The sequence below is a fragment of the Podarcis bocagei genome (genome assembly GCF_964188305.1).
Source record: "Podarcis bocagei genome assembly, chromosome: 5".
Classification (NCBI taxonomy): Eukaryota; Metazoa; Chordata; class Lepidosauria; order Squamata; family Lacertidae; genus Podarcis; species Podarcis bocagei.
The window spans coordinates 54,216,022-54,229,668 of NC_138129.1; the positions used below are offsets into that span (position 1 = coordinate 54,216,022).

A 13,647-nucleotide genomic window follows, 5' to 3' on the forward strand; every position below is an offset into this window, starting at 1 on the left:
AACAGTCATTCCTCTACCCACTGCCCAGGATGCATTTTCCCCTCCTGGTTTTTTCCTTTTCCTGATTTTTGTCTGAATGAATGGAAATTTTATATTTCCAAATCTTATCAGATACTTAATGACTCAACGAACTTCAACTTTAAAACACATTTCTGTCCAAAGATTGAAAGTGCATGTCTTGTCCAAGGCATCAACATTTGTGGAGCAGGAGACTTCAACATCCTCTACTAGAGCAAATCAAGCTGCTTCCAAACTGTCACTATTTTTGAGTGAGATTCAGTCACTTACTGACAAATTTAGGTTATGCAGTTAGCAAACCACTTTTTTAAATAAAAAAAATACCCAGACTTCTTGTGGTATGGAAAGTGACAGGGCAATGCAGCAGAAAGTGCAAGATAACAATCACTTGACTCAGTTATGTATAACCTCCCTGCAAACAAATCAGAAGCAGCTAACATTGAATTATCTCCACTCTTTGTGCAAGCAAACTGAGACGAATGCTCAATAAGCAAGTCTGGGGAGATAACTGCAAGGAGTGCTTTGTCATGCGAGTTAACATTATTTTATATTTTTGCCCACTAAACCTTGGGTGTCTGCACTCTGTCAGATGGCACATCTGTGAAAACAAGAAATGTTTTTCCTGTTTAACAGCCGGAACCATGTGAGTTTGGACAACAGCTTCGCTGCAGATCTGAATAATTGCTTCATGGTTTTCATCTCTGGAGATTGTCTTTGGAGAGGGAAAAAAGAAGCAGTAGAGGTGCTGATGCAACTAGTCCCAACATGGTTAAGATACATTTAGGTCTATGAAGCCCTAAATGGTTTGGTGGAACCATGATACTCGAAAGACTGCCTTGTCCCCTCACGTAAACTGTTCATCATGTTCATCATCTGAGGCCTTGTTCCATCTCCAAGTGCCCTCAAAGGTACATTCAGTTGCAGAAGAACCTTTTTGGTTGTACCACCCATATCACAAGAACACCTTCCCCCACAAGTTTCACCTGGCTCCCATTCTTATTGTTGTTTAGTGAGATGTAATACTGGTGTTGTATCGGTTCTGGATTATTTAAATACTTGATTGTGTTTAAACTAGCTTCACCTCAACTTAGTCTTCTTGTCTATTTGTGTTGCACATTATTATAAATGCAAGCTGCCTTAGGGGTCCTTTCCGGAGACCAAAAGGCAACAGATACTTCATTTTATAAACAAATAAAATGTTCCCACACTACCAAAAGTTAAGTATTATTATTTTTAACTGGTAATGGGGGTGGGAGGAGAGACCCTAAGGGGAATCCGTCCTGTCGTAGGTGGGAGAAACCTAGCCTAACAGACAGATATGAGGGAGTTTTGCACACGTCATCATGCTGATGACATTCTGGTAAACTGGGTTGGACCTGGCCACAAAAAGTTCATCAACAGCGCACGGTGAGGCTTTACCCTTTATCTGTTCTCGTTTTGCAGCAAAACAGGAAAAGGGAGGGAGTATCTGTGAACCCACAGCTCTGTTTGTAACTAGTACTGCTTTCACTCCCCAGGCCAGGAGTCCTCGTTTTAGTCTCACATCCACCGACTCTGCCTGAAAGTGGGGATGAAGCTAACCTAAACATGAGCATGAAAGACGTTGATAGTGATCAATTAGTATTTGGACCTAAGTTCTTATGGATGTGCACTGCAATGGGGAGTGGGGACTAATATGGCGCTGGTGCTGGGTCCTTTTGCTAGTTCGGATAAGAATACTGTTATCCATTAGCTCTATTCACAAAAACAATCTTTGCATGTACATAGAGGCAGAATGGGACTGTGACTGCTGATTCCACCTATGGTGTTGTGTGTCCTGCCGACTCTGACTCTTGACTTTCATGCCTAGGGCTTCTGGATCCCAAGGGCAGGTTCAGTAACAATACTAGTTAGGGGGAGAAAAGGGAATTCCTGATTCAATTCAGTAGGGGTCTACTCTCACCAAGAGCATGGTGTCTTGGGTTGCCTGGGCAGGAGTAATTTCCTTCTTCAGGCCTCCATGTTCAATGCAGTAAGACTGGGAGGGCGGGGCCACCACATGATGATGGAGGTTACAGCCAGGAAGTGCAGCCCTCCTGCATTTGCTGACACATGAAGAACCACTGAAGATAGGGGTAAAAAATATACACAGGCAGGGGAAAGAAGATGAAGAAATTGTGCTCTTATTAATCAAACAATTTAGGGGTAGCTTCTGATATAACCAGAAGAAAGAGTGCATGTACTGCATCACATTGCTCAATACAGAGTTTGCTGCTTAGGGATAGATTTGATTACCTTCTCACAGGCAAGGGGAAAATCAGAATGTCTAACCATGCTTTATCTAGGCTGGAGGGTATGAATACACTGTGGGGGCCGCATAAGTGCCGATTTCTGACCATCACCCGCATAAGAGGTGATTGGTGCACAGATAGTGTTACCAGAGCACTGGTTATCTATTCAGTGGGGTGAGAGTATGTACATACACTGTACTGGAATAAGTCCAGGATTCCCTTTCCATCCCCTGGGCTACAGAAATATGGGTCAGTTGCTCATTCAGTGGCTCATTCAAAAATAGCAGCAGCATCAGTTGGTTAGCCTACTTTAGCTCCACAAATTTCACAAATGCCCTTGGGAAAACAGCAACCACAAAGCATGCATTAGGAAACGGGGGGGGGGCATATTTTTTTAAGGGTTTTTAAAAATTTCTTTCATTGTGTCTGAAATTTTGCAAGATTCCCATATTTTATTGAAGGGCAAGGTATAAATATCTTAAATAAATATAAATAAATAAATGTTAAATAAATAAAGGAATGCACGTTGCCACAGGATATTGAGGGGGCCCATCCCCCTCCTTGAAAATTGGGGGGAGGGCAAAGGCCCTCGCCTCCCACCAGATGGTCGCCTGTTAGGGAGTTACTGTTGCTGTTAGTGATATTATTATTTTTGTATCTTTATTATAATTTATGTGGAAATTGTTCAATTTGGTTGTGTACTTTTTGATGTTTTATTTATTGTTTCTGACTACTTTTGCTGTGTTTTGAACTTTTTCATGTTGTAAGCCGGCTTGAGCATGGTTTCAACTGTAGAAAGGTGGCATACAATTAAATGATTATGTATGTATATTTGGCAGTTTATACCACACAGCTCCCGGCATCCTTAACAAACTACAGGCCCCAATATTCTTTGGGGTAAGCCATGTGCTTTTAATGTGCTTTAATTGAATGGTACTGTATATATCCAGCCACTGCACAGCTTGTGATGGTCTTATAACCAACACCAACACCTGCAGTGTGGAGTGGTGCAAGCAGACAAGGGAGAAGCATGGAATGAGGATGTGGGTGCATTTAGAACATATGGATTTGTTGCATTCAAGGTTGCTACCTTGACACACCTTTGGTCACAGTTTGCCTGTAGCCTGCTATCATATCACAGTTATGATCATAACATGTTATGATGCTATGTGATCATGATACAAGCGAGAAGCAAGGTGGGAGACTCAGTTTGTGACAACATGCACCTATGGAAGCCAACAAGACTCAACAGTGGAGCATCTCCAGTTATCCTAGGCTCAGAGCCTAGAAAGGCATCACTGCAAAAAATTACCTTTTATTATAGAAATGGAAAAAGAGCAGTGGCAAACTATATCAAGCGAGGCCTATTTGAGACCCTCATGAAATCAGTTACTGTAGTAGTGAATACAGTCGCACCTTGGATGTCAAAAAGAATCCGTTCCAGAAGTCTGTTCGACTTCCAAAACGTTTGAAAACCAAATTGCAGCTTCTGAATCGGAAGCTCCTGCAGCCAATCATAAGCCATGGAAGCCCCATTGGACGTTCAGGTTCCAAAAAAACGTTCGCAAGCCAGAACAATCACTTCCAGGTTTGCGGCGTTCAGGAGCCAAAACATCTGAGTTTCAGGGCGTTCGGGATCCAAGATACGACAGTAATGTTGTTGTTGTTGTTTGTTGTTGTTGTTGTTGTTGTTGTTGTTGTTGTTGTTGTTGTTGTTGTTGTTAATTGCATTTATAGCTCACCTTTCCTCCAAGGAATGCAAGATATCATTCTCCCCTTCCCCATTTTATCCTCCCAACAACACAGTGATGTAAGTTAGCATGGGAGATAACAATTAGCCCAAGGTCACCCAGTGAGTTTCATGGTCAAATGGGGATTTGAACCCTGGTCTCCCAGGTCCTAGCCCAGGAATCTAACAATGACAGCACACTGGCTCTCAATGTTTTTTCAATGTTTGATCACAGAAATGGGGTGAGAGTATTTGGCCTACTATGTCAAGGATCTAGCAATCGAATGCTGCCCCAGCCTTTGCCAAAGATTTTACAGCATGGTAGTTTCCATCCCCTTTGGGCGCAATTGATACAGCACAGAAGGCTGGCTGCTCTCTGAGGCAAAGTGAGCACAGACCCTTTTGTTGCAGCTCCTCATCCTTCTGGCCCATACATGGTATATGTGGGGGCAGGGGAGAGGATGAACACAAAGAATCGACCAAAAATAAAGGAAGCGTCTAGGCATTGTTGCAAAGGAAACCGGGCACAACAGGACTCCCCTCCCCTCCCCATTTTATAATGCCTGGTCACCAGCTTAGAGTGGTTTCTAGTAGATGCCAGAGTCCCATTTACCGGCTGCTCCTGAACTTCAGCTGCTAGATTTGGCTTGTGTGTGTCAGCTGGCGTGAAATCAGCCCGCAGGGCTCAGTGTCGGCCTCGAAGGGGCAGGTGCCGCCAGAACAAAGGCTGCAGCACCACAGGAGGCCTTGCTAAGGTCCTGTAAAGAGAACTCAGATGGTGGAGTGGGAGCTGGGAGAGTAAAATTCAAAGAGAGTATGGTTCCTCCATTGCCCTGAAAGGGGCAGCACAATCTCTAGGGAGATGGTAAAGGAGGGAGGGCACCACAGAGGCAATACAAAGCTGGAAAAGGGATTTTTATACCAGGATATATTTCTAGTGCTTCCTCACCAGCATATGCATTGCTCCTCCTTGGTCAGTTCCTCTTTCCAAAACTTTAGTCTCTTACCCACAAAATCCAAAATCATAATATCTGCAATAAAGCTGAGAGAATATTGGCAGCTTTTTTGCTCTAACTCTGAGACATGCACTTCTTATCCTGATGAAGTCTGCTCCAGAGAGGGCGATTAGGCTCATTTCCAATAACAGAGGGGCAAAAAGAGCTCACAAACTGAAATTGATGCTTGGATATTTTTTCTGCAGATAAATGAAGATGAAGGTTGAAGCTGTAATAGCAGTTTTATTGATACCAAGCCCTGGGTGATGTGTTGCTTTTTTGTTTTGTTTTTATTGCTAGGAAATAAATATGTAAAAATAATATACAAGCTGTGTTTATGAGGTCTGTGGTGGAGTGGGATAGGCTATGACAATTTCTTCTGTTTATATACCAAAAGAGATGAGAGTGCACGTATTGCCAAAACAAGAGTAGTATTAAGCCTTTGCTTCCTCATAGCAGCAAAAACCTTCTATTGCTTAGCTAATGACATCCAAGAATAACTATTGCCCATCAGGAATCGTCTGACTGGTTTTAAATTAGTCCCAATTAATATATCATCAAGGCACTGTTGCCACTTTCCTGAGTGTTTGAAGGCCAGAATCCCATTGGGCTGATGGATCACATGGGTAGTATCCATGCCAACATCCCCGCCTCACAGAGATAGGCTGCCAAAAGAGAAATAACTACTTACGTTCCATTTCAACAAATGGAAATACGTGGCTTTAAAGAAAGTGGATAGGGCGCTCTTAAAGAGAAAACATTACCACCTCAAATCTGAAGCTCCATCTACACTATGCATTCAAAGTACCGTATTTTTCGCTCTATAACACGCACCCGGCCATAACACGCACGTAATTTTTAGAGGAGGAAAATCTGTAGGCATGCCACCCGTAGGCATTCCCTCCATAACACGCACAGACATTTCCCCTTACTTTTTAGGAGGAAAAAAGTGAGTGTTATGGTGCAAAAAATACGGTAATATGATATCACTTTTAACAGTCACAACGAGCCCTCAGAGAATCCCAGGAAGTGTAGTTTGTTAAGGGTGCTGAGAGTTGATTGGGGGCCCCTATTCCCCTCACTGAGCTATAGTTCTCGGAGTTCCCTGAGAAGATGGATTGGTTGTTTAACCACTCTGCAGCCTGCCCCCAATCACACAAACAATCCCATGTCTTTTATATATTCATCACTGGAGTTGCGTATCTTTAGAACCAGCCTAATCTGAAGGGAATCTGAACTGTTCAGCTGACTGACAACAGGATGTCCTAGTAAAGGTCTTCCGCCCCTTCATGTAAATTAATCTAGGTCTCTAGGATTGACAGGCACTGTGAGGAGGAGGAAGAAATGCCACTCACCTGAAAGGCCTCACAGGCCTGCTCCACACTCAGTGTGTCCTTGATGAATTCAACACATAGCTGAAACAAAAGAGGTTGAGAATCAGACTGTGCAAGACAGAATCTTGAACACACTTGTAGCACTAGCAACAACCCAACACTTTCCTGAGATCTACAGCATTTTTGGAGCTACAGCCTCTCCAATTTGGAACAGGAGACCTACAGTGCTGCTTTGAAATCTGTTCTCTGAACTTTGTCTCTGTTCAATGAGGTTTTCTAAGCAATGGCACTGCGAACTAAGGGCTGCTCCACATACTGCTGCAGAGAAAACAGACCCAAGATAGCACCTTCTTTCTCAGTCCCACAAAACCCAGTGCATGGCCACACCCAAATTGCCACTACAGATAAATGCTTATAGCACCTATGCAATCTAAGGGACATCCCATGCCACAGGTAGGGAACTGAGAGCCAGCGTGGAGTTATTGTTAAAGTGTTGGAAATGTAAGAATAATAAATAAACAAACCTTTCCCCTTACCCTTCTATTTGAAAAAGAATGGACTAGTAAGAGCACCACACAGTTTCTCTTCAACCAGCCACATTTTGCATTAGGTGGAGCTTAATGGGCAGCCTTGGAGGCAGGTTTCGGTAGGTGGAGCTGGGTGGGAGGGTGATAGTTCTAGCCCCTTTGGTTTATAAGAAAAAATAGTAGGCTTTCTGAACCATGGAAATAAGGTCTGCTAGAAAGCAAAGTTTATGCCATTTTGCGCTTCTTGCTGCCTTGGGAATTGACTTCTCTGCATTTGTATAGTCAGAGAGATTTTTAAGTTAAGCTTCATCACTCCCATTGTGGAGTCTGAGCAGCAGCCTGACCCGCACTTCAACCTTGGCAGCTGCTGCAGCAACACTGAGAGACTGTCTAGAATTTTGCAAGGCAATCATAAGCTGGACGTTCAGGTGACGTATACCAAGCAAGTGACAAAAGAGTAATGATTCAAAAGCCAGAAGTGAGATAAAGATAACAGTAATAATAATTAACAGCAGCAGCAACAACAACAATAATATCCTCATCACAACAACTATAACTATTAATAAGAAATACTGGAGCAGAGATTGCTGGACTGACAAAACCAGTGAAAGCTTTTGAATTTCATTAGTGAGCAAAGATTGTAAGATAGGACCATGTGAAGGTCATGCAAAGTAGAGTGATGTCATCCCTGTCTGTGACACAGTCACCCGGCTCAAAATAACCTCTCTGTGCTTGCAACTGAACAGTGATTTTCAAGTGCTAATGGGTCAAATCACACATCATGTATTGCAAATGTCACTTTTGCTTTCTGACCCAGATGCATACTACTCAATCTCACCCACACACTTACACCAGGGCTACATAAAGTGGAAAAGGACTGCAGACTACATGCATTACAAGAGAGTATGTGCATGTTGTTTTTAACTAAAACAACAACAGCAACCAAAAATAGCATTCCCTAATAAGTTAGATATTCTGTAGAATTACAAATATCCTCTTGGACAATTTAAAGATTTGAAGATATTAAATTCAGTCTAAAACTAGGCTGGGAAATAAATTAGGGGTTTTTTTATTGGAGAAGCCAGGACATGGGACCTTCTGCATGAAAAAAACATGTGTTTTACCACTCAGCTATGGAAGGTACTGACGTTTTCTGTGGCAGTAACAGGGGATTTACAGGAGAGGATGTGCCACCCCCCCATGTCCTGTCCTCAGAGTTTGTCTGCCAACTACAAAAAGAAAAATGCTCCAAACCTCCCTAGCACTTTTACAGAGATGATTAATTACAATAACAAGTTATTTCATGAATCTTTACAAGAAGAGCAAAGAAGAGGAGGCTTTTAGTATAGTATCATTATGGCCAAGGGGACTAAGAATTAAAAATGAACCAGCTGGGAATGTTTCAGGATGACCCAGAATTTAGAGCCAAACGAGTCCCAGTGTTGAATAATGAGCCTAGATGCTGCTGGTAATAGAAGAACTAAAGCAAAATTGACAAATTGGATGGATCCGTACAAAGCTAAGTCACATGGGACAAATTAGTGAGAGACAGGTTAACAATTAAAAAATGACTGTTAATGGTGGTAAATGGCTAACATAATCACGTCAGTAGTGAATCCATGAGATAGAAGTTAAAGTGAATACAAATTTAAGCAGTACCCCATGCACAGACAGTTAAGATCAAATTTTGATGATGGTGGTAGCTGGCTAAATTGTATCTGTACAAATGCTGTCATACTCTGTTCTAAAAACAATCAAACTGGCATTGGGGAAATCTACAAAAAGTTGGTGCAAGAAAGACCACTTTGCAAAGATAGCAGACAAGTGGACTAAAGGCCAGTTCAGTCTGCTAATAGGGAATTTTGCCACCATCCCTAATCCCAGCTTTTTTTCTGGAGCAAGGCACTGTCTTCCACTCCCACACTTTGTGAGAAACTCAGTTGCTACTTGGCTTTCTACCCCCATTCGCACGCTCTGATTTAAAAGCTATAATTAGTTTCCTAGCAATGAGCAGAATGCCAGCAGATCGGGAGCAATAAGTGCAGCGCATGCAGGGTTTTCCCCAAGGACGGAATTGATGAGCGTGATCCTTCCGCGCCTTCGTTATCACTGCCAACTAAACATGACACATAATAGCCAGGAGTGTGGGATCCTCTCTTTTTCAATGACAGTCCCATTCACTGTGGTGCAGAATGAGCCAGAATTAGCTTTTGTTGAATCACATACTTTCATATTCACCATGAAGTACAAATGAAAAAAACTCTCATTGTCAACTGGTCTTCAACCAAGGAAGCAGGCTGGCTAAACAAATATATTCTCTTGCAAAATAAATCCTTGAGGGAACTAGGATTTAATGCTGAAAATATTAAAATTGGAGTCAGATGGAACATAATGGAATTGAAATCAGAAATAAGTGACACACATATTTTATAGACAAGGATTTAGGACCAAACTACACCGTTGATTACATGGTAAGTTTGCAATGGAGAAGTGACAAGGGAGGGGGTGCTTAACCATTCACCTTTCTTTTGTTTTTCATATCTACTCCCTCCACCAAGAGAGGTTTAAAATGCAACAGAAACATTGAATTCTGGTGCGCGCACACACACACCCCGTAAAATGAATGCACTTTTCATCATTTAGCACGACCCTCTTTAAATTGAATAGTTTGTCCTCAGTAGAGCATGAGACTCTTAATCTCAGGGTTGTGGGTTTGAGCCCCACATAGGGCAAAAGATTCCTGCATTACAGGGGTTTGACTAGATAGCCCTTGTGTCCCCTTCTAACTCTACAATTCTATGTCTCTGTTTGTCAAGGAACAGTAACATGACAAAATGGAAGAAGAGCTGTAGAAAATTGGTGGTAGATACTAAATGCTACACAGCAGCTTTTTTTGAACCTTGGATCTCCAAATGGCCAGCAGTAAGGATTTCTGAGAGTTGATCCAACAACATCTATGAAGCTGGGAGTTCAGCAACATTGGACAATGGAAAATGATTTTAAAATTATTAGACAACATTGCCAGAGGTCATGTAAAGAAAACAGGATGTCTTACAATAAGACACATCTGGTTTCTTTTTGAGAATGTGCTTTTGCAGTACAGTGACAGGGAAATGCCATGCACGTCTACTCAGAAGGAAGCTCTCACTAACTGCAATGAGACTTAGTCTCAGTTAAGCAGTTCCACTTGGCTCTAGTGAGCACATTGTCAGTAGTACTCAGAATTGCCATGCCATCAAGAGCAGCATTTGTTCTAGAGAACCATAGCTGCCATTTAGTTGAACAGAGCCTAGAAAAAAAAAGAAAAAAACATGCAGGCCTTCTAGACATGGGAATAAAAACTTGGATAACCTTGGCTTTCACTGTGCTTACGTTCTCTCCCAGTGCTCCAGCTGTGGCTTCTACTTTCATGATTACCTGAAATTGTATCCTCATATCCTGATGACCTTCCTACAACCTGACTCCATACGGTCGGTATTTTGTAAGCAAATCAGAATGAATTATCAGTAAAAATCAGGCAGAGTCTAATCCAGGGGTGCCCAAACTTTTTTCAAAGAGGGCCAGATTTGATGGACTGAACATGCGTGGGTGCCGACCAAAGTTGTTGAGCTTATTTTAGGATTAGGATTTTACCCCAGGACATAAGGCGCCGGTATAGATGTGATCATGTCTCCTCCAATGAAGGTGCCATGGTCTGATCACTACACTCTGAAAGCCAGGATTGACTTTCCACCCCCACCCTGCTTAGGTGGCGAGCCGATTTGGGCTCGCCCGCAGAGGCTGAGGGACCCTGATAGATTCCGTCAAGCCTTGCGGGACCTTGCTCCCCCTGGCGACTCATTGGCTGAGCTTGTTGAGGGCTGGAATACCCAGCTCCTGGCAGCCATCGATGAGATCGCACCTAAGCGTCCTCTGCGACCCCGCAGAAGCCGGGCTCCCTGGTTTACCGAGGAGCTTCGGAAAATGAAGTGGGACCTCAGACGGCTAGAGCGAGTATGGCGGGGTGCCTGTGACGGAGCCTCAAGAACATCTTATAGGGTTTTTATGAAAACCTATGAGTTGGCAGTGAAGGCCGCTAAGAAGTCTTACTTCTCGGCCTCCATTGCATCCGCTAGCTCTCGCCCGGCGCAATTATTTAGTATAATTCGGTCTTTAACGTCCCTTGAAGGACAGCCAAATTTAAATAACAATCTGACACACAGCTGTGAGGCATTTGCGAGCTTTTTTGCGGAGAAGGTCCTGTTGCTCCGCCATGACCTCCCTGCCAATTTGGATACAATAAAGGAACTGGAGGCCCCTCGACTGTCCTCGGGTCCCGTATTGGACCACTTTGACCGGATATCTCCAGCCGATGTGGACAGATTCCTCCAAGCTGGAAAGCCCACCACCTGTCCTCTTGACCCGTGCCCATCATGGCTGATTAGAGCGTGTCCAGACGAGGTGCGGGCCCCCCTGGGGGATATCATCAATTTGTCCCTTGGCACCGGGATATTCCCAGGGGAACTGAAGGAGGCGGTGGTGCGTCCGCTCTTAAAGAAAACATCATTAGATCCCTTAGATCTATCCAATTACCGCCCAGTCTCGAATCTTCCATTCCTGGGTAAGGTGATTGAGAGAGCGGTTGCTGAACAGCTTGGTAGGTTTCTGGATGAAACATCTGCTTTGGATCCATTCCAGTCTGGCTTCCGCGCTGGTCATGGGACCGAGACGGCTCTGGTCGCCCTAACAGATGATCTCCGCAGGCAGCTGGATCGAGGCGGGTCGGGGCTGCTGATTCTTCTAGATCTGTCAGCAGCCTTTGACATGGTTGATCACGAACTCCTGGACCACCGCCTTGCCGACGTGGGGATCCAGGGCACAGTCCTTCAATGGCTGTGCTCGTTTCTCTCTGGTCGGGGACAGAGGGTGGCGCTTGGGGGGGGGGGAATTGTCATCGCGCCACTCCTTGGTGTGTGGAGTGCCTCAGGGTGCGATTCTCTCCCCGATGCTTTTTAACATCTTTATGCGCCCCCTCGCCCAGCTTGTCCGGAGTTTTGGGCTGGGTTGCCATCAGTATGCTGATGACACCCAACTCTATCTGTTGATGGATGGCCATCCTGACTCGGCTCCAGACACACTGACCGGATGTCTGGAAGCTGTGGCTGGATGGTTACGTGGGAGCCGGTTGAAGTTAAATCCTTCGAAGACAGAGGTCCTCTGGCTGGGGCGTGACGATATGGGATCGAGGGGGCAACTCTCATCTCTTGCGGGGATGCAATTAGTGCCAGCACTGTCCGTTAAGAGTTTGGGTGTAATCTTCGATACCTCCCTCTCTATGCAGGCGCAGATTACAGCTATAACAAAGGCGGCATTTTTTCATCTCCGCCAAGCTAAGCAGTTGGCCCCTTATCTCTCTCGCCCTGACCTAGCCACTGTGATCCATGCGACGGTCACCTCCAGACTGGATTATTGTAACTCGCTCTACGTGGGGCTGCCCTTGAGACTGACCCAGAAACTCCAGCGGGTGCAGAATGCCGCGGCGAGACTCCTTATGGGGTCTTCGCTGTGAGATGACATTCATCCGGTACTATACCAGCTGCACTGGCTCCCGGTGGAGTACAGGATCAGGTTTAAGGTGCTGGTTTTAACCTTTAAAGCCCTATACGGCCTAGGACCCTCGTACCTACGGGACCGCCTCTCCTGGTATGCCCCACAGAGAAACCTACGGTCTGCAAATAATAACATCCTCAAGGTCCCAGGCCTCAGAGAGGTTAGGCTGGCCTCAACTAGAGCCAGGGCCTTCTCGGCTGCGGCTCCAATCTGGTGGAATGCTCTGTCACAAGAGACTAGGGCCCTGCGGGACCTGACATCTTTCCGCAGGGCCTGCAAGACAGAGTTGTTCCGCCAGGCCTTTGGTCAGTGCGCAGCCTGACTCCCTCCCCTGGCAACCTGCACAGAATTTTGCTTAATTGGTTGCCATCAATTTGATTTTAATTAATTTTTATAATGAAATATTTTTAGATTGTGTGACTATTTGACTGTTTGACTGTTTGATTATTTGATTGTTGTTAGCCGCCCTGAGCCCGGCTTCGGCTGGGGAGGGCGGGATATAAATAAAATTTATTATTATTATTATTATTATTATTATTATTATTATTATTATTATACTGCCACGGGGGCTGGATTAAATCGACTGGCACACCGGATTAGGCTCCCAAAACAGCCTTCAGACATGCCTGGTTTAATCTGACCACTGTGTTGACTCTGCACAAGCAAATCAGGATGAGTGCTGAATAAAAAAAGGTTATCTGAAGGACACCATAGAGATGAAATAAGGAAGCAGATGCAGCTGACATGTTTGAAAGCAGAACAAATAGCCAAGCTTTAATTCTGATGTATGGTTATCATCAGCATAAAATGATCTAATGACATTAATAGCTTCCTCTCCAAGTTATAAAACTGTGTTTAGAACTGGAATGGTGGGGGTTTTTTAAACTGTCAAATTAATGCATTAGAAAAGTTAGAGTAGAAATAAAATCTTCTGGAGAAGAGTTTATTAGAAACTACTGATCACATCCCTCCTTCAGCTTTTTCACACAATTACAAGAGCTGTTAGAAGCTGGATACTTGATATTTGATAGGTCTCATGCTTTCTGCCTTTTAGAAATTCTTGAAATCAAATAATTGACTGTACAGACAGTATCAGCCAGTTCACACATCAAACCTTACTCCTGCTGTTGCCGCTGCCAGGGATGAAACAACCCAAACAAACAACAAGCAGTAAGTCAAGGACAA

The 13,647-nt window shown here is 44.0% G+C and overlaps 1 protein-coding gene across 1 annotated transcript in view; it reads right to left on the reverse strand.

Moving 5' to 3' along the window:
* The window catches only part of BTBD19 (BTB domain containing 19), a 51,977-nt gene that overhangs the window by 10,629 nt on the left and 27,701 nt on the right, over positions 1-13,647 (reverse strand). The window contains exon 4 of the mRNA XM_081193242.1: positions 6,368-6,427. Coding sequence (XP_081049368.1) covers positions 6,368-6,427 — 60 coding nt within the window. The remainder of the gene's footprint in view (positions 1-6,367; positions 6,428-13,647) is intronic.